The sequence below is a fragment of the Triticum urartu genome, chromosome 7 (assembly GCF_003073215.2).
Source record: "Triticum urartu cultivar G1812 chromosome 7, Tu2.1, whole genome shotgun sequence".
Taxonomy (NCBI): domain Eukaryota; kingdom Viridiplantae; phylum Streptophyta; class Magnoliopsida; order Poales; family Poaceae; genus Triticum; species Triticum urartu.
In genome coordinates this window covers 644,723,485-644,742,761 of record NC_053028.1, presented here as the reverse complement: position 1 = coordinate 644,742,761, position 19,277 = coordinate 644,723,485, and the positions used below count along the sequence as shown (strand labels likewise).

At 45.1% G+C, this 19,277-nt stretch overlaps 1 protein-coding gene across 1 annotated transcript; it reads left to right on the top strand.

Moving 5' to 3' along the window:
* Window positions 1–615: 615 nt before the first annotated feature.
* Window positions 616–6,305, top strand: LOC125520526 (metal transporter Nramp3). The gene is made up of 14 exons (XM_048685480.1): window positions 616–795; window positions 1,805–1,973; window positions 2,258–2,336; window positions 2,429–2,469; window positions 2,632–2,710; window positions 2,803–2,907; window positions 3,112–3,221; window positions 3,483–3,664; window positions 3,751–3,820; window positions 4,071–4,244; window positions 4,733–4,837; window positions 5,258–5,389; window positions 5,516–5,611; window positions 5,709–6,305. The coding sequence occupies exons 2-14, from the start codon at window positions 1,842–1,844 to the stop codon at window positions 6,048–6,050; spliced, it is 1,647 nt and encodes a 548-aa protein (XP_048541437.1). The 5' UTR covers window positions 616–795; window positions 1,805–1,841; the 3' UTR covers window positions 6,051–6,305.
* Window positions 6,306–19,277: the final 12,972 nt, after the last annotated feature.

Sequence of the window (19,277 nt, the reverse complement as noted above, 5' to 3'; positions counted from 1 at the left end):
TCTTAGGGCACGTGCATGAGGACTTTCTGACTGTCATCGATAAGGTCAATCCGGGTCCGATAGAGCGGTGACAGCGGCTCGTTCCGACGGCAATAGTAACCGTTCAGCGGCCTAAAAAATCTAAACATAATTTTTGTTATGTTTAAGATGCTTTATACTTTCGGTGAAATTTTTATAATTGATCCGATCCTTTGAAAACAAAAAGACATGCCTCGGAAAAAAAAGTACAGCCATCAACACCGAGACCGACGCGGTGGGCGGCAAACCACGAGTCGCTTTTCTGGGTCGTGCGGTGCCAGGTGTTTCGCTTTCTCTTGGAACGCCGCCCGTATCCGCTGCAGCGGCCGGTCCACGCCCACGAGAGCGAGGGCGAAAGCAGAGAGGTCGGTGACCTTCCATTCTTCCGAGCCACCGGAAGCACACGGACGGAGACGGCTTCGCTCGCAGCGTCACCAACAGAGCGGCGTGCAGCTCAAAGAGAAAAAAAAAGAAGCAGAGCGGCGTGATCGGACGGACGCGGTCCCGCGCTCCCCCGGCCCGACGGCTGCCAGGCCGCGAGCGACGTGGCGCCCGGGCTCCGCTCGTGTGTCAGACCAGACGTAGTACTTCCTTTCCTTGGAGGACTGTGCTGGACCACGGGACTCCACTCGGCGACTCCTGTTCTGTCTGCCAGGAGACGCGAGGCCGCAGCAGAGCAGGAGAAGACTTAAGTAAGAAGAGGCGGCGACGTCTCCGCCCTTCTCTCCCTCCTCCCGCCCCGCCGCCGCCGCCGCCCAACCGCCCGAAGTCAGTCAGGTACGCCCGGCACGGGCCCTCTCCTCTCTCTCTCCGTCCTCCAGGCCATGCAATTCGCGCCGCCCAGATCCGGGCACGCTTCCGCCGCCGCCCATCTCGCGGGACTCTGTTTTTTCGTTTCGCTCCGTGTAATCCCATCGGCGTGATCGCCGCAAGACGGGAGTTTTTTCCCACGGAGGCGGAAGGATTTCTCTAGGAATGAATCTCGGAGTGAGATGCAGGCATGCGGCATGCACGCACAAGCCCCGCTCTTGATCTCAATCCTTTTCCCTAGTTAATTCTTACCATTCTCATCTACGATGAGGAGGATCCTCCATCACTGCCCGGATTCCTTAACCCTCACGGTTCAGTGCCATCTTTTCGTTCGTGGCGTCTGAGATTGATGACCTCATGCCACTCCCGGCCGCCATTAAGCTCCACTAAACCCCTTTCCATATAGTATTATTTTACCTCCCTCTTGCACCACATGCCCGTAGGATCCCGTTCCAATTGCTTAGCTTCCGTATGGGATAAAGCTGGCGCTACTACGTCGCCGTTGAAGCTTGCAATTCAATATTAGCCACTGCTAAAAGATACTATTAGGTACTGTTTATTGTTTCTATATTCCCGATGCTGCGTTGGTAATCACACATTCAACCCCCTTTACCTCCCGGCCGTCCAATTTGCGCGGACGAATATATATCCCCGTCTGAAAAGCAGATGTCTTTGCCTCAGGCCTCAGAGCGTCGTCCCAATTGCCAGATCAAGATTGGTTGAAATTGCCACTTTTGTGTACACACACACTGTGACTCTGTGGTGTATCTTTTTGGTGTCCACTGTTTCCGGGTCTTGATGTTCGTTTACCTTATCTTCTCGTGTTAGTGGCTATGGTCCTTACAAGTGCAATCCTACCGCCGGGAAGATTTCTTACGCCTCCACTAGGCATATTCTTTATGTACTTATAAGCGGGCGAGATAGCGCCATTGCAAAGCGTACCTACAAATAACTGCGCCTTGTGTTGTGCTTGCAGCTCATCGGCTTCAGGGTGTCATCGGGAGAGAGTGAGTATGAGTGGCCCGAGGCAAGGCTCATCGCAGCCGCAGTTCATGACTAGTGTCGGGCAGAACAACAATCTCTCGAATGGACCGGGGACTCCTCTCATTGACAGCATAGATGTTGATCAGATTGTCATCCCCGAGGTATGCTACATGTGCTTGAAAGTTCTTGATTGGTTTTGAAGAAAGAAAGAAAATATATCACCATGGCATGCAGCTAATTTCAAGGGTTATCAGTTAGGCTTAGGCCCACTCTTTCCTCCTACAAGATTGTTCTTTCATGTGCATCTGATGTACTGTCGACGTGTAAAGAATCTGCAGTTTCTTGACCTTATGTGCCAAATCAGTTTGTTTGCTGAATTTATTTCTGGACAGTTGATACAGATGAGGAAAACTAACCAACTACTGGTTGATTTGTGCTGTTGCAGAAAAATAGCTGGAAGAACTTATTTTCATACATAGGGCCCGGCTTTCTCGTCTCTATCGCGTATATCGATCCTGGCAATTGTAAGATTAGCTGGATTTGGTGTTCATTTTGTTCCGTCTATTCATTCGCTATCGCTTTCAGCTCATGAAAATAAATTTTGTCCATATTGCAGTTGAGACCGACCTACAGGCTGGAGCACAATACAAATATGAGGTGTGTCCTTTTTTCCTTTGTCTCTAGCATATTTTTGGGTACTGTCCATCCTATCTTTCCTTTAAAGTTGGGAACTCTATGGACTGTACTTCCTTCATCTGCCATTCAGCTATCTGATGATTATATCTACCATTAAGCATGACCGTCTCGTTTTCTTGGCAGCTTCTTTGGATCATACTTATCGCGTCATGTGCTGCACTTGTAATTCAATCACTTGCAGCCAGCCTTGGGGTTGTGACTGGTCAGTATTACGAGACATGCAGCACTAGCACTAACCCTTGTTTCGTTGAGCGTATGTTGCTAATATTTTTTTAAACTTCCGCTGCATGACAGGGAAGCATCTTGCTGAGCACTGCAGGGATGAATATCCCAAGGTCACAAATTTCATCTTATGGATTCTTGCAGAACTGGCTGTAGTTGCGTGCGACATTCCTGAAGGTATTAAAACGTGCAAACGTTGCATTCTAACTGAACTACAGAGCTACCTGGATTCAGTAGTTCAGCCTTTTCGTCTTATTTGCAGATGATGTCATAGTACTATAAAGCAACTCCAAATTTAAAATAGCATTTTGTGATGGGGGAACTGTCAGTTAAAGTTGTAATTATATCTAACCAGCTTTGGTGGTTGCTTATTCGTTTCAGTAATTGGAACCGCTTTTGCTTTGAACATGCTCTTCAAAATTCCGATATGGTGTGGTGTTCTCATAACTGGGCTCAGCACTCTGATGCTCCTGTTCCTGCAACAATATGGGGTAAGAACATGTCCTGTTTATCTTCACCAGCAAGTATTTTTCTATGAGGTTTAGTTTTGATTCCAGACGTAATTTATTTTCTTGGAAGGGGCGATGTGTTTGTTTTCATTTGTTATATAACAAAACAAACCAGTATTTAAATGTGCTTTTCTAGCAGTTAGCATACATTAGCAGATCATCAGTATTGTATTAGTTCACCAGCACAAGCACTCTCTATATCTCTCTTGTTGCTCATGTTGCATATTGATTTGCTTTGTGCAGGTCCGTAAACTGGAATTTCTGATAGCATTTTTGGTATTCTTGATAGCAACTTGCTTCTTAGTTGAACTTGGGTATTCTAAACCAAATTCTTCAGAAGTTGTGCGAGGCCTTTTTGTTCCTGAAATTAAAGGAGATGGAGCTACAGGTCTTGCTATCTCACTACTTGGTGCTATGGTGATGCCGTAAGCTTCACATCCACCATGTTCCCTCAAATATTTCTATAATTTGTAACATCGGACCTTTTTCATGTTTTGATAAAAAAATGCAGGCACAATCTTTTTCTCCACTCAGCATTGGTACTGTCAAGAAAAGTACCACGATCAGTTCATGGGATCAAAGTAATCTATCTTAACTTAACCTAATGAATATTATCTGATATTTGATGTATAACTGAGTTTTTCTATCTGTGTTAATATACTCTTAATTTGATACCTGATTGTGTACACCTAATTTGTTTACCCTTGCTGATGTGCTCTACTAAATTGAGACTAAACAATTTATGTGTTCCGACTTCTGAGCATATCTGCGTTACTAATTTCAGAAGTACAAGCATGAAGTTGACATACATATGTTTCCACTTTCTTGCAGGAGGCCTGTAGATTCTATATGATTGAAAGTGCATTTGCCCTCACAGTAGCATTTCTGATCAACATCTCTATCATATCTGTTAGTGGTGCAGTTTGCAGTGCAGATAATTTGAACCCTGAAGACCGGATGAATTGCAATGATCTAGATCTTAACAAAGCTTCATTCTTGTTAAAGGTTGGTCAGACACTTGTGGTGTTTGTATTGTTTTATTAGCTGGCGATGTAGACTATGTTGTTCATTTTGTGCTACATACTCCCTCCGTCTGGAATTACTTGTCATGGAAATGGATGTATCTAGATGTATTTTAGTTATAGATACATCCATTTTTATCCATTTCTGTGACAAGTTAATCAAGGCGGATGGAGTACTATGGTTTGGGCAGAAGTTCTCTGCTAATCAGCTGGACATTTGTTGAAAGACGTTGCTGTATACGTCATGTGCTAAGCTGGGCGTTTGCAAAGGTCTTATGCAAACCTCCGTATTTTTCTTATTTTGATAAATATGAAACGCTTTCTGATGAAAAAAGTTATCTCTTACTTTGAGGATTTGGCTTTTACTAATTTTTTGTTGAAGTAGTACTCATGCATTAAGGGCTCCCAAATAGACATTCCATATTGCAGTATACATTCTGATCCCATATCGCCTTTTGCCTATTGTTGTAGAATGTCCTCGGAAATTGGAGCTCAAAGGTGTTCGCTATTGCCTTATTGGCATCTGGCCAGAGTTCTACGATTACAGGAACTTATGCAGGACAATATGTCATGCAGGTTTTGTATCACTTCTATTACTATTCTTCATTGTTAGCCATATGTTGCAATCTGCAAAGCTTATTGGCACACCATATCTTGTTCTAATTCATGAAGGCTCCGACCATGTTGTGCGATTGTTAACGACATTTAGTATCATATTTAGCTTTATGTAGGTTTGATGTTGAAAGTAATTATTAGAATAACAAAATTATGTTTTGAATGTATTCTCGTATTGATGTTCCATCTTTTCTTGTTTAAATAAATTGTGAATAAAATGAGCAGGAAAGTTCGAAAACATGGTGTATCTACCATTGATTGCAGGCTTAATCAAGCTAAACTAGATTGTGGATAAAATGTGTAGAGATGGTAGTAAGCTTTGGGCAAAATATATGAACTGTCATCTAGTAGTGGTTGACCTTTACTCTTTTCTTACTCCAGGGGTTTCTGGATCTTCGGATGACGCCCTGGTTACGGAACCTTCTAACTAGGTCCCTGGCAATTGTGCCTAGTCTGATTGTGTCACTAATTGGCGGTTCCTCAGCAGCTGGGAAGTTGATTATCATTGCTTCGGTAATCACTGCAACTCTGTTCTTAACATCACATTGCTGATGATCTTTGCTTCGGTGCACTGCACATGCAGTCACACTGTTCATTTCCTAAGTCTACTTCTAACTAATCCCCTACTGCTGTATGCAGATGATTCTGTCATTTGAACTTCCTTTTGCTCTAGTACCACTCCTTAAATTCACCAGCAGCAAAACAAAGATGGGGCCACACACAAATTCAAGATTCGTAAGTCGTTCATCGCATAATTTGGATATACACAATGATGCTGCAGCAATCCAATTATACTCATATAATAGCGCGTCCAATTTCCATTCCGATGCAGATCTCCGTGCTCACATGGGCGATCGGCTCCTTCATCATGGTCATCAACATCTACTTCCTGATAACGAGCTTCGTCAGGCTGCTTCTTCACAGTGGACTATCCACCGTCTCCCAAGTGTTCTCCGGTATATTTGGGTTCCTCGGCATGCTGATATACATCGCCGCGATCCTCTACCTCGTCTTCAGGAAGAACAGGAAGTGTACCTTGCCATTGCTCGAGAGTGACGCGAAGCTTGGGGACGCAGGCCACACCGAGGGAGAAGGTTCTCTGGGTCATCTTCCGCGAGAGGATATCTCCAGCATGCAGCTTCCTCATCAGCGCCCTGCGTCTGATTTGGACTAGCCGAAGTAGCCGCAGTGAGGAAACTAGATATGTTTCTGATCATGGTGATGATGCAGTAGCTGCATAAGTGAAGAGTTAGGTGTCATCCGGTATTGATGTAGACAATCGAAGTGATTTTATAGTGGCCGAAGTAAAATCGTTCTTACGGAAATGGATAGTTGGTATAGTTGCTAATAATTTTCGATGGTACTATCGATTGTAGACAAGTGGGTCTCTATTATCTAGAAAGAAAAAAGAAAGAACGAATTTCATCTTTGGGTCTGTCTAGGACACATCTAGATGTGACATAGTTATGTCACATCTAAGCTGATTTTCACTCTGTTTGTGGTCTATTTTTTTTGTCCTAGTTTTTTTTGTTTCTTGTTGATGCATTATATACTTGTGGGAGGTTAGATGTGACATCCTTAAAAAACATCTAGATATGAATTAGACAAACTGTTCATCTTTTACTATAAGATGCAGCTCGCGACACGGTTTATCCAAGCTAACAGAAAGGATCCGATTATGTCATATCTAGATGTAAAATAATACCTCACATCTAACATGACGTTATCTACTTTGTGGCCCCTTCCTTACACCGATAGGTTCCTTCCTCCTGTTGACATGGTCGCTGGGCGCCAACACCAGGGCTGGTCGAGAAAGGGGTGGACTGGACATGCCCGGCTTCGTCGATCTAAATCGGGGAAGAGGGAGATAGACGAAAGGGGATCGACAACATCAAAGAGCACCGTCGTCGGGGAGGGAGGGAGGGAAGGAGGGCACCGCCGCCGAAGGCGAGAGAGAGAAAGAGAGAAGCGAGACAAACGGAGGCATCGGGTGGAGGGGACGACTTAGGTTTCGCCTTTCTTCGCGACGAAGCAAATGAGCCTTGCCAACATGGACTCAACTTCCTTGTCTTTCTCTAAAAAAAACCTCCCTTGTCTCGTAGCTTGCGGACGTGGACAATGCCATCGGTCGCTCCTTACGCGACGCGTAATGGGTTTGATCTCCCAGGTCTGGTTGTTTGCTTGTTTGTCCCCCCCCCCCCCCCTCAAAAAGGAAAAAAACGGCCTTGTGGACAAAAGCCTTAACGTGGGCCTTCTATTCCTGGACAAAGGCTTTACAGACACTTTACTTGTCAAATAAGCTTGGATGAGGAAAAGTGGACAAAAACCTAGACAGGGTTTAGGAGGGGAATATTGTAAGTTAGTTTTTTTTTTTGTGTTTCCAGTATGATTGATTTTTTTTAGTTTTTGTGTGTCTTACATGATGGCATTATAACCATGTGTTTTCTTCAGTTGTTTCTCAACGTACCAAAATCTTGAAATGTCAAATCAATGCTCTAGCTGTCATCAACCTAAGGGATTTTGTCGTAGATCAGATAGGAGAAGAGAGCTTTCAAAGTATGATGGTTGAAGGTTTTGAAGAATTAATGATAATTGTTTAATACTATTTAGCTTTTTACAGCCCTTTTTTGCTTGTGTTTTTAATGCGCTTTTTTTTATCTCAAAAAAAAATCATGATGTGGTGCTCTGCTTCTTAGAGAAACTTTGAATAGCCGTGTGTATCTTTTCATGGCAGCTCCGAGTGCTCATGGTCGAAGTTACGGCTTCTTTTATAGAGAAGCACAATGCAAAGACATACATCTGCGGCGCTTTTTGGAAAGCATTTTTTTGAAAGATCCAGCATCGCTGGCATTCATTGATAATAGCAGGAAGTAATAAAAAACAATAAGATGATGAAGGTCCTAGGATCAAAAGATTCAAAGATCAAAAGAAAAAGAAAAAACAACAGCCCTAATAGCTGCAGCACAATACTCCATACAATCCAACCTAGACAACGCAGCTCTGACACGAACGATGAACTACAAAGGAAACTAGGCAAGGTTGGCGTCACGGAGGATCACCGAACAAACCACCTGTCACGCGTCATCGTATACCACCGGCCCTCTACCGCGGCTTCGACTTCACAGGAATAGGCAGTCGAGGCACTCCCACGGACATGTCGGAGAAGAAGAGCCGACTACCATGACCAAGGCCACGCCTTCAACATTGCTCACTGCCGTCATCGTTGTCACAGAAGTCACCGTGCACATCCAGTCGTAGGAAGCACCAAAGGGATCAAAGTCTTCAAGACGGCGCCCTAAAGAGGGGAACGACGTTGAAGACGACGCCACCGCCCGACCCTGCAGCAGGATCTGGGTTTTCACCCGAAGGACTTGATCCGAGAGTAGTGGCTTGGAGATCCCTGACGACGCCTCCAAGGAGGATAGCGACGCCCACGGGCGCCGTCGTCGCCGGCCGGTCAGCACCGGCCAGGCTTTCACCCGGAGCAGCCACTCTCCCGCGCAGTAGGCCGAGGTCGACCCGTACCTCCATTGGACCGCGCATCCCCACACAGCGAGCACGCCATTGCTGTGCAGGGCCACCAGCTAGCCTCCCCAACGACAGGCCTGCAGAGACCAAATCGGGTCCTGCATCCCGTATCCGACCGCGGCCAGAGCCTCCTTGCTCCAACAAGCGGTAGCCGGTCACCACCAGCAGTGCCCCTCTAGGGCCGCCAGCCATGGACGACCTGGCAGATCCAGGCCACCCGACACTTGGCTGCCCCCTCGCACCCTCGACGCGCCCGCAGCATCTCCTTGCGTGGCCACGCCCGCCGCAACCCTCGTGTGACGTCCCTCTCCTTCCAGCACCAGATCCCGCGCACCTGAGCCCGGATCCGCAGCCTCCCCCGTCACAGCCATGCAGAGCCTCCGGGACGTCCTCCTCAACGCGCCAGATCCACGCGCAGGCCCAACCACGCCGGCGCCCACGCAGTCATGCAGGCCCATCGCTTCACGGGAGCGAGCAGCCTCGCGCCGCCCGACACACGCTCACTGTTGGGGAACGTAGTAATTTCAAAATTTTCCTACGCACACGCAAGATCATGGTGATGCATAGCAACGAGAGGGAGAGTATGATCTACGTACCCTTGTAGATCGCAACAGAAGCGTTGACACAACGTAGAGGAAGTAGTCGTACGTCTTCTTCCCGATCCGACCGATCCAAGCACCGTTACTCCGGCACCTCCGAGTTTTTAGCACACGTACAGCTCGATGACGCTCCCCGGGCTCCGATCCAGCAAAGCTTCGGGGATGAGTTCCGTCAGCACAACGGCGTGGTGACGATGATGATGTTCCACCGACGCAGGGCTTCGCCTAAGCACTACAACGATATGACCGAGGTGGAATATGGTGGCAGGGGGCACCGCACACGGCTAAGGAACGATCACGAGGATCAACTTGTGTGTCCTAGGGTTCCCCCTGCCCCCGTATATAAAGGATCCAAGGGGGGGGTGCGGCCGGCCTAGAGGGAGGGGAGGGTCGGCCCTCTCTAGGGCGCGCCATGGGGAGTCCTACTCCCACCGGGAGTAGGATTCCCCCTTTTCTAACTTGGAGTAGGAGAGGGAAGGAAGAGGAAGGAAAGGGGGGGCGACCCCCTTCCCAATTCGGATTGAGCTTGGGGGGGGCACCTCCCTTGCTCCTTTCCCCTCCTTTCCACTAAAGCCCAATAACGCCCATATACCTCCCGGGGGGTTCCGATAACCTCCCGGTGCTCCGGTATATTCCCGATCTCACCCGGAACCATTCCGCTATCCAAATATAGTAGTCCAATATATCGATCTTTATGTCTCGACCATTTTGAGACACCTCGTCATGTCCGTGATCATATCCGGGACTCCGAACTACCTTCGGTACGTCAAAACACAAAAACTCATAATACGATCGTCACCGAACTTTAAGCGTGCGGACCCTACAGGTTCGAGAACTATGTAGACATGACCGAGACACGTGTCTGGTCAATAACCAATAGTGGAACCTAGATGCTCATATTGGCTCCCACATATTCTACAAAGATCTTTATTGGTCAAACGGCATAACAACATACGTTGTTCCCTTTGTCATCAGTATGTTACTTGCCCGAGATTCGATCGTCGGTATCTCAATACCTAGTTCAATCGCGTTACCGGCAAGTCTCTTTACTCGTTCCGTAATACATCATTCCGCAACTATCTCATTAGTTACAATGCTTGCAAGGCTTATAGTGATGTGCATTACCGAATGAGCCCAGAGATACCACCGACAATCGGAGTGACAAATCCTAATCTCGAAATTGCCAACCCAACAAGTACCTTTGGAGACACCTGTAGAGCACCTTTATAATCACCCAGTTACGTTGTGACGTTTGGTAGCACACAAAGTGTTCCTCCGGTAAACGGGAGTTGCATAATCTCATAGTCATAGGAACATGTATAAGTCATGAAGAAAAGTAATAGCAACATACTAAATGATCAAGTGCTAAGCTAACGGAATGGGTCAAGTCAATCACATCATTCTCTAGTGATGTGATCCCGTTTATCAAATGACAACTCATGTCTATGGCTAGGAAACATAACCATCTTTGATCAACGAGCTAGTCAAGTAGAGGCATACTAGTGACACTCTGTTTGTCTATGTATTCACACATGTATCATGTTTCCGGTTAATACAATTCTAGCATGAATAATAAACATTTATCATGATATAAGGAAATAAATAATAACTTTATTATTGCCTCTAGGGCATATTTCCTTCAGTCTCCCACTTGCACTAGAGTCAATAATCTAGATTACACAGTAATGATTCTAACACCCATGGAGTCTTGGTGTTGATCATGTTTTGCTCGTGAGAGAGGCTTAGTCAACGGGTCTGCAACATTCATATCCATATGTATCTTGCAAATCTCTATGTCTCCCACCTGGACTTATCACGGATGGAATTGAAGCGTCTCTTGATGTGCTTGGTTCTCTTGTGAAATCTGGATTCCTTTGCCAAGGCAATTGCACCAGTATTGTCACAAAAGATTTTCATTGGACCCGATGCACTAGGTATGACACCTAGATCGGATATGAACTCCTTCATCCAGACTCCTTCATTTGCTGCTTCTGAAGCAGCTATGTACTCCGCTTCACATGTAGATCCCGCCACGACGCTTTGTTTAGAACTGCTCCAACTGACAGCTCCACCGTTCATATAAACACGTATCTGGTTTGCGATTTAGAATCGTCCGGATCAGTGTCAAAGCTTGCACCGACAATCGGAGTGACAAATCCTAATCTCGAAATATGCCAACCCAACAAGTACCTTTGGAGACACCTGTAGAGCACCTTTATAATCACCCAGTTATATTGTCACGTTCGGTAGCACACAAAGTGTTCCTCCGGTAAACGGGAGTTGCATAATCTCATAGTCATAGGAACATGTATAAGTCATGAAGAAAGTAATAGCAACATACTAAATGATCAAGTGCTAAGCTAACGGAATGGGTCAAGTCAATCACATCATTCTCCTAGTGATGTGATCCCGTTGATCAAATGAAAACTCATGTCTATGGCTAGGAAACATAACCATCTTTGATCAACGAGCTAATCTAGTAGAGGCATACTAGTGACACTCTGTTTGTCTATGTATTCACACATGTATCATGTTTCCGGTTAATACAATTCTAGTATGAATAATAAACATTTATCATGATATAAGGAAATAAATAATAACTTTATTATTGCCTCTAGGGCATATTTCCTTCAGTCTCCCACTTGCACTAGAGTCAATGATCTAGATTACACAGTAATGATTCTAACACCCATGGAGTCTTGGTGCTGATCATGTTTTGCTCGTGAGAGAGGCTTAGTCAACGGGTCTGCAACATTCATATCCATATGTATCTTGCAAATCTCTATGTCTCCCACCTGGACTTTATCACGGATGGAATTGAAGCGTCTCTTGATGTGCTTGGTTCTCTTGTGAAATTTGGATTCCTTTGCCAAGGCAATTGCACCAGTATTGTCACAAAATATTTTCATTGGACCCGATGCACTAGGTATGACACCTAGATCGGATATGAACTCCTTCATCCAGACTCCTTCATTTGCTGCTTCTGAAGCAGCTATGTACTCCGCTTCACATGTAGATCCCACCACGACGCTTTGTTTAGAACTGCTCCAACTGACAGCTCCACCGTTCAATATAAACACGTATCCGGTTTGCTATTTATAATTGTCCAAATCAGTGTCAAAGCTTGCATCAACGTAACCATTTACGATGAGCTCTTTTTCACCTCCATAAACGAGAAACATATCCTTAGTCCTTTTCAGGTATTTCAGGATGTTCTTGACCGCTGTCCAGTGATCCACTCCTGGATTACTTTGGTACCTCCCTGCTAAACTAATAGCAAGGCATACATTAGGTCTGGTACACATCATTGCATACATAATAGAGCCTATGGCTGAAGCATAGGGAACATCTTTCATTTTCTCTCTATCTTCTGCAGTGGTCGGGCATTGAGTCTTACTCAACTTCACACCTTGTAACATAGGTAAGAGTCCTTTCTTTGCCTGATCCATTTTGAACTTCTTCAAAACTTTGTCAAGGTATGTGCTTTGTGAAAGTCCAATTAAGCGTCTTGATCTATCTCTATAGATCTTGATGCCCAATATGTAAGCAGCTTCACCGAGGTCTTTCATTGAAAAACTCTTATTCAAGTATCCTTTTATGCTATCCAGAAATTCTATATCATTTCCAATCAACAATATGTCATCCACATATAATATTGGAAATGCTACAGAGCTCCCACTCACTTTCTTGTAAATACAGGATTCTCCAAAAGTCTGTATAAAACCATATGCTTTGATCACACTATCAAAACATTTATTCCAACCCCGAGAGGCTTGCACCAGTCCATAAATGGATCGCTGGAGCTTGCACACTTTGTTAGAACCCTTTCGATCGATAAAACCTTCAGGTTGCATCACACACAATTCTTCTTCCAGAAATCCATTCAGGAATGTAGTCTTTACATCCATTTGCCAAATTTCATAATCATAAAATGCGGCAATAGCTAACATGATTTGGACGGACTTCAGCATTGCTATGGGTGAGAAGGTCTCATCGTAGTCAACTCCTTGAACTTGTCGAAAACCTTTCACAACAAGTCGAGCTTTATAGACAGTAACATTACCATCAGCGGCCGTCTTCTTCTTGAAGATCCATTTATTCTCGATGGCTTGCCGATCATCGCGCAAGTCAACCAAAGTCCACACTTTGTTCTCATACATGGATCCCATCTCATATTTCATGGCCTCAAGCCATTTTGCGGAATCTAGGCTCATAATCTCTTCCTCATAGTTCGTAGGTTCGTCATGGTCTAGTAACATGACCTCCAGAACAGGATTACCATACCACTCTGGTGCGGATCTTACTCTGGTTGACCTACGAGGTTCGGTAGTAACTTGATCTGAAGTTTCATGATCATCATCATTAGCTTCCTCACTAGTTGGTGTAGGAATCACTGAAACTAATTTCTGTGATGAACTACTTTCCAATTCAGGAGAAGGTACAGTTACCCCATCAAGTTCTACTTTCCTCCCACCCACTTCTTTCGAGAGAAACTCCTTCTCTAGAGAGGATCCAAATTTAGCAATAAAAGTCTTGCCTTCGGATCTGTGATAGAAGGTGTACCCAACAGTCTCCTTTGGGTATCCTATGAAGACACATTTCTCCGATTTGGGTTTGAGCTTATCAGGTTGAAGCTTTATCACATAAGCATCATAGCCCCAAACTTTAAGAAACGACAACTTTGGTTTCTTGCCAAACCACGGTTCATAAGGAGTTGTCTCAACGGATTTAGATGGTGCCCTATTTAACGTGAATGCAGCTGTCTCTAAAGCATAACTCCAAAATGATAGCGGTAATCAGTGAGAGACATCATTGATCGCACCATATCTAGTAAAGTACGATTACGACGTTCGGACACACCATTTCACTGTGGTGTTCTAGGTGGCGTGAGTTATGAAACTATTCCACATTGTTTCAAATGAGGACCAAACTCGTAATTCAAATATTCTCCTCCACGATCAGACCGTAGAAATTTTATTTTCCTGTTACGATGATTTTCCACTTCACTCTGAAATTCTTTAAACTTTTCAAATGTTTCAGACTTATGTTTCATCAAGTAGATATACCCATATATGCTCAAATCATTTGTGAAGGTGAGAAAATAACGATACCCGCCGTGAGCTTCAATATTCATCGGACCACATACATCAGTATGTATGATTTCCAATAAATCTGTTGCTCGCTCCATAGTTCCGGAGAACGGCGTTTTAGTCATCTTGCCCATGAGGCATGGTTCGCAAGTACCAAGTGATTCATAATCAAGTGATTCCAAAAGTCCATCAGAATAGAGTTTCTTCATGCGTTTTATACCAATATGACCTAAACGGCAGTGCCACAAATAAGTTGCACTATCATTATCAACTCTCCATCTTTTAGCTTCAATACTATGAATATGTGTATCTCCACTATCGAGATTCAAAAAGAATAGACCACTCTTTAAGGGTGCATGACCATAAAAGATATTACTCATATAAATAGAACAACCATTATTCTCTGATTTAAATGAATAACTGTCTGGCATCAAACAAGATCCAGATATAATGTTCATGCTTAACGCAGGCACCAAATAACAATTATTCAGGTCTAATACTAATCCCGAAGGTAGATGTAGAGGTAGCGTGCCGACTGCGATCACATCGACTTTGGAACCATTTCCCACACGCATCGTCACCTCGTCCTTTGCCAATCTTCGCTTAATCCGTAGTACCTGTTTCGAGTTGCAAATATTAGCAACAGAACCAGTATCAAATACCCAGGTACTACTTTGAGAATTAGTAAGGTACACATCAATAACATGTATATCACATATACCTTTGTTCACCTCGCCATCCTTCTTATCCGCCAAATACTTGGGGCAGTTCCGCTTCCAGTGACCAGTCTGTTTGCACTAGAAGCACTCAGTCTCGGGCTCAGGTCCAGACTTCGGTTTCTTCTCCTGAGCAGCAACTTTTTTGCTGTTCTTCTTGAAGTTCCCCTTTTTCTTCCCTTTACCCTTTTTCTTGAAACTGGTGGTCTTGTTGACCATCAACACTTGACGCTCCTTCTTGATTTCTACCTCGGCTGCCTTTAGCATTGTGAAGAGCTCGAGAATTGTCTTATTCATGCCTTGCATATTATAGTTCATCACGAAGCTTTTGTAGCTTGGTGGCAGTGATTGAAGGACTCTGTCAATGACACTATCAACAGGAAGATTAACTCCCAGTTGAGTCAAGTGATTATTATACCCAGACATTTTGAGTATATGTTCACTGACAGAACTATTCTCCTCCATCTTGCAGCTGTAGAACTTATTGGAGACTTCATATCTCTCAATCCGGGCATTTGCTTGAAATATTAACTTCAACTCCTGGAACATCTCATATGCTCCATGACATTCAAAACATCGTTGAAGTCCCGGTTCTAAGCCGTAAAGCATGGCACACTGAACTATCGAGTAGTCATCAGCTTTGCTCTGCCATACGTTCATAACATCTGGTGTTGCTCCTGCAGTAGGTTTGGCACTTAGCGGTGCTTCCAGGACGTAATTCTTCTGTGCAGCAATGAGGATAATCCTCAAGTTACGGACCCAGTCTGTGTAATTGCTACCATCATCTTTCAACTTTGCTTTCTCAAGGAACGAAATAAAATTAAACGGAACAACAGCACGTGCCATCTATCTACAATAACATAGACATGCAAAAATACTATAAGGTACTAAGTTCATGATAAATTAAGGTCCAGTTAATCAAATTATAAAGAACTCCCACTTAGATAGACATCCCTCTAATCATCTAAGTGATCACGTGATCCATATCAACTAAACCATGTTTGATCATCACGTGAGATGGAGTAGTTTTCAATGGTGAACATCACTATGTTGATCATATCTACTATATGATTCACGCTCGACCTTTCGGTCTTAGTGTTCCGAGGCCATATCTGCATATGCTAGGCTCGTCAAGTTTAACCTGAGTATTCCGTGTGTGCAAAACTGTCTTGCACCCGTTGTATTTGAACATAGAGCTTATCACACCCGATCATCACGTGGTGTCTCAGCACGAAGAACTTTCGCAACGGTGCATACTCAGGGAGAACACTTATACCTTGAAATTTAGTGAGAGACCATCTTATAATGCTACCGTTGATCTAAGCAAAATAAGATGCATAAAAGATAAACATCACATGCAATCAATATAATTAATATGATATGGCCATCATCATCTTGTGCTTGTGATCTCCATCTCCGAAGCACCGTCATGATCACCATCGTCACCAGCGCGACACCTTGATCTCCATCGTAGCATCATTGTCGTCTCGCCAACTATTGCTTCTACGACTATTGCTACCGCTTAGTGATAAAGTAAAGCAATTACAGGGCGATTGCATTGCATAGAATAAAACGACAACCATATGACTCCTGCCAGTTGCCGATAACCCGATTACAAAACATGATAATCTCATACAACAAAATATAGCATCATGTCTTGACCATATCACATCACAACATGCCCTGCAAAAACAAGTTAGACGTCCTCTACTTTGTTGTTGCAAGTTTTACGTGGCTGCTATGGGCTGAGCAAGAACCGTTCTTACCTACGCATCACAACCACAACGATAGTTTGTCAAGTTAGGGCTGTTTTAACCTTCTCAAGGACCGGGCGTAGCCACACTCAGTTCAACTAAAGTTGGAGAAACTGACACCCGCCAGCCACCTGTGTGCAAAGCACGTTGGTAGAACCAGTCTCGCGTAAGCGTACGCGTAATGTCGGTCCGGACCACTTCATCCAACAATACCGCCGTACCAAAGTATGACATGCTGGTAAGCAGTATGACTTGTATCGTCCACAACTCACTTGTGTTCTACTCGTGCATATAACATCTACGCATAAACCTGGCTCGGATCCCACTGTTGGGGAACATAGTAATTTCAAAAAATTTCCTACGCATACGCAAGATCATGGTGATGCATAGCAACGAGAGGGAAGAGTATCGTCCATGTACCCTCGTAGACCGTAAGCGGAAGCATTAGCACAACGCGGTTGATGTAGTCTTACGTCTTCACGATCCGACCGATCCAAGTACCGAACACACGGCACCTCCGAGTTCTGCACACGTTCAACTCGATGACGTCCCGCGAGCTCCGATCCAGCAAAGCTTCATAGGAGAGTTTTGTCAGCACGACGGCGTGGTGACGGTGGTGATGATGCTACCGACGCAGGGCTTCGCCTAAGCACCGCTACAATATAATCGAGGTGGATTATGGTGGAGGGGGGCACCGCACACGACTAAGGGATCAATGATCAACTTGTGTGTCTAGAGGTGCCCCCTGCCCCCGTATATAAAGGAGAGGAGGAGGGGAGGGCCGGCCCTCTCTAGGGAGCGCCATGGGGAGTCCTACTCCCACCGGGAGTAGGATTCCCCCTTTTCCAACTTGGAGTAAGAGAGGGAAGGAAGAGGAAGGAGGGAGGAAGGAAAGGGGGGCCGGCCCCCTTCCCAATTCGGATTGGGCTTGGGGGGGGGCGCCACCTCCCTTGATCCTTTCCCCTCCTTTCCACTAAAGCCCAATAAGGCCCATATACCTCCCCGGGGGTTCCGATAACCTCCCGGTGCTCCGGTATATTTCCGATCTCACCTGGAACCATTCCGGTATCCAAATATAGTCGTCCAATATATCGATCTTTATGTATCGACCATTTCGAGACACCTCGTCATGTCAGTGATCATATCCGGGACTCCGAACTACCTTTGGTACATCAAAACACAAAAACTCATAATACGATCATCACCGAACTTTAAGCATGCGGACCCTACGGGTTCGAGAACTATGTAGACATGACCGAGACATGTCTCTGGTCAATAACCAATAGCGTAACCTGGATGCTCATATTGGCTCCCACATATTCTACGAAGATCCTTATTGGTCAAACCGCATAACAACATACGTTGTTCCCTTTGTCATCGGTATGTTACTTGCCCGAGATTCGATTGTCAGTATCTCAATACCTAGTTCAATCTCGTTACCGGCAAGTCTCTTTAGTCGTTCCATAATACATCATTCCGCAACTAACTCATTAGTTACAATGCTTGCAAGGCTTATAGTGATGTGCATTACCGAGTGGGCCTAGAGATACCTCTCCGACAATCGGAGTGACAAATCCTAATCTCGAAATACGCCAACCCAACAAGTACCTTTGGAGACACCTGTAGAGCACCTTTATAATCACCCAGTGTCAGGACCCCGATTCCAAGTCACATCGATCTAGCTGGTAACACCTCATATCACTTTGCGGCCTCACGCACGGTATTCCCACGGGTGTCGCCTTACCATGGCCCAGGACCGTTTGCGCCCTTTTGGCTCACGTATATGATAGTGTCGCTAGCATCCATATGACAGAGAACCCGGGCCGACATGGCTAGTCGTGAACCCAAAGCGGCACTAACCCATGGGGACAGGCATACATGAATCAACTTCAAACATGTCGGTCAGCAGCGTGTGAATCCGGGCTACAGCACTGGGCTAACAGGACTCCGGTAACCCGGGCTGTAGCAGGCTAGGCAGGACTCCGGAGGTCACCGCGTGACATTTCCCCGAAGGGACAGACACAGGAACGAAGTGAAACACATGCCAGCCAGTCAAGTGTCCTAAGCAGTAGTGCTGGGCTAGTAGGACTCCGGTGAACCGGGCTGTAGCGGACTACTATGGCTCATGGAAGCACAAGACTACATTTCCCCATAAGAGAGGCTGCTAAAGATAAACAACTAGATTGTCGGATCCCACACATACCAAGCATTTCAATCATACACACAATATGATCGATATGTGTAAATACAACATGGCATCACAACATAACTCTACGACTCAAGTATTTATTCATTAGGCTCCGAGGAGCCAGAAATACAAACATGGGTCTCATGACCCAACAATCACAGCATACAAATCAAGCACATGCGGAAGCTTAACATGTCTGAGTACAGACATCTACAAATGGAAAAAGGCTAAGAAGCCTGACTATCTATCAGATCCTGCCGAGGGCACAAGATCGTAGCTGAGGTATCAAGCTAAACGTTGAAGTCCACGCAGAACTACTAGCGAGACTGAAGTCTCTCTGCAAAACATAAATTAAGCAAACGTGAGTACAAAGGTACTCAGCAAGACTTACATCAGAACTAGCTACATATGCATCGGTATCAACAAGGGGGGTGGTGGTGGAGTTTGACTGCAGCAAGCCAGCTTTGACTCAGTGGCTAACCTGAACTATGATTGCAAGCAACTCTTTTGAGGTGGCGCACACGAG

What these genes read in the sequence shown, in the direction of transcription:
- LOC125520526 (XM_048685480.1), top strand. Translation starts at nt 1,842, where the DNA reads ATGAGTGGCCCGAGGCAAGGCTCATCGCAGCCGCAGTTCATGACTAGT. An exon ending in AGTTGATTATCATTGCTTCG is followed by an intron (nt 5,390 to 5,515) that starts GTAATCACTGCA and finishes TGCTGTATGCAG; the next exon opens with ATGATTCTGTCATTTGAACT. An exon ending in CACACACAAATTCAAGATTC is followed by an intron (nt 5,612 to 5,708) that starts GTAAGTCGTTCA and finishes ATTCCGATGCAG; the next exon opens with ATCTCCGTGCTCACATGGGC.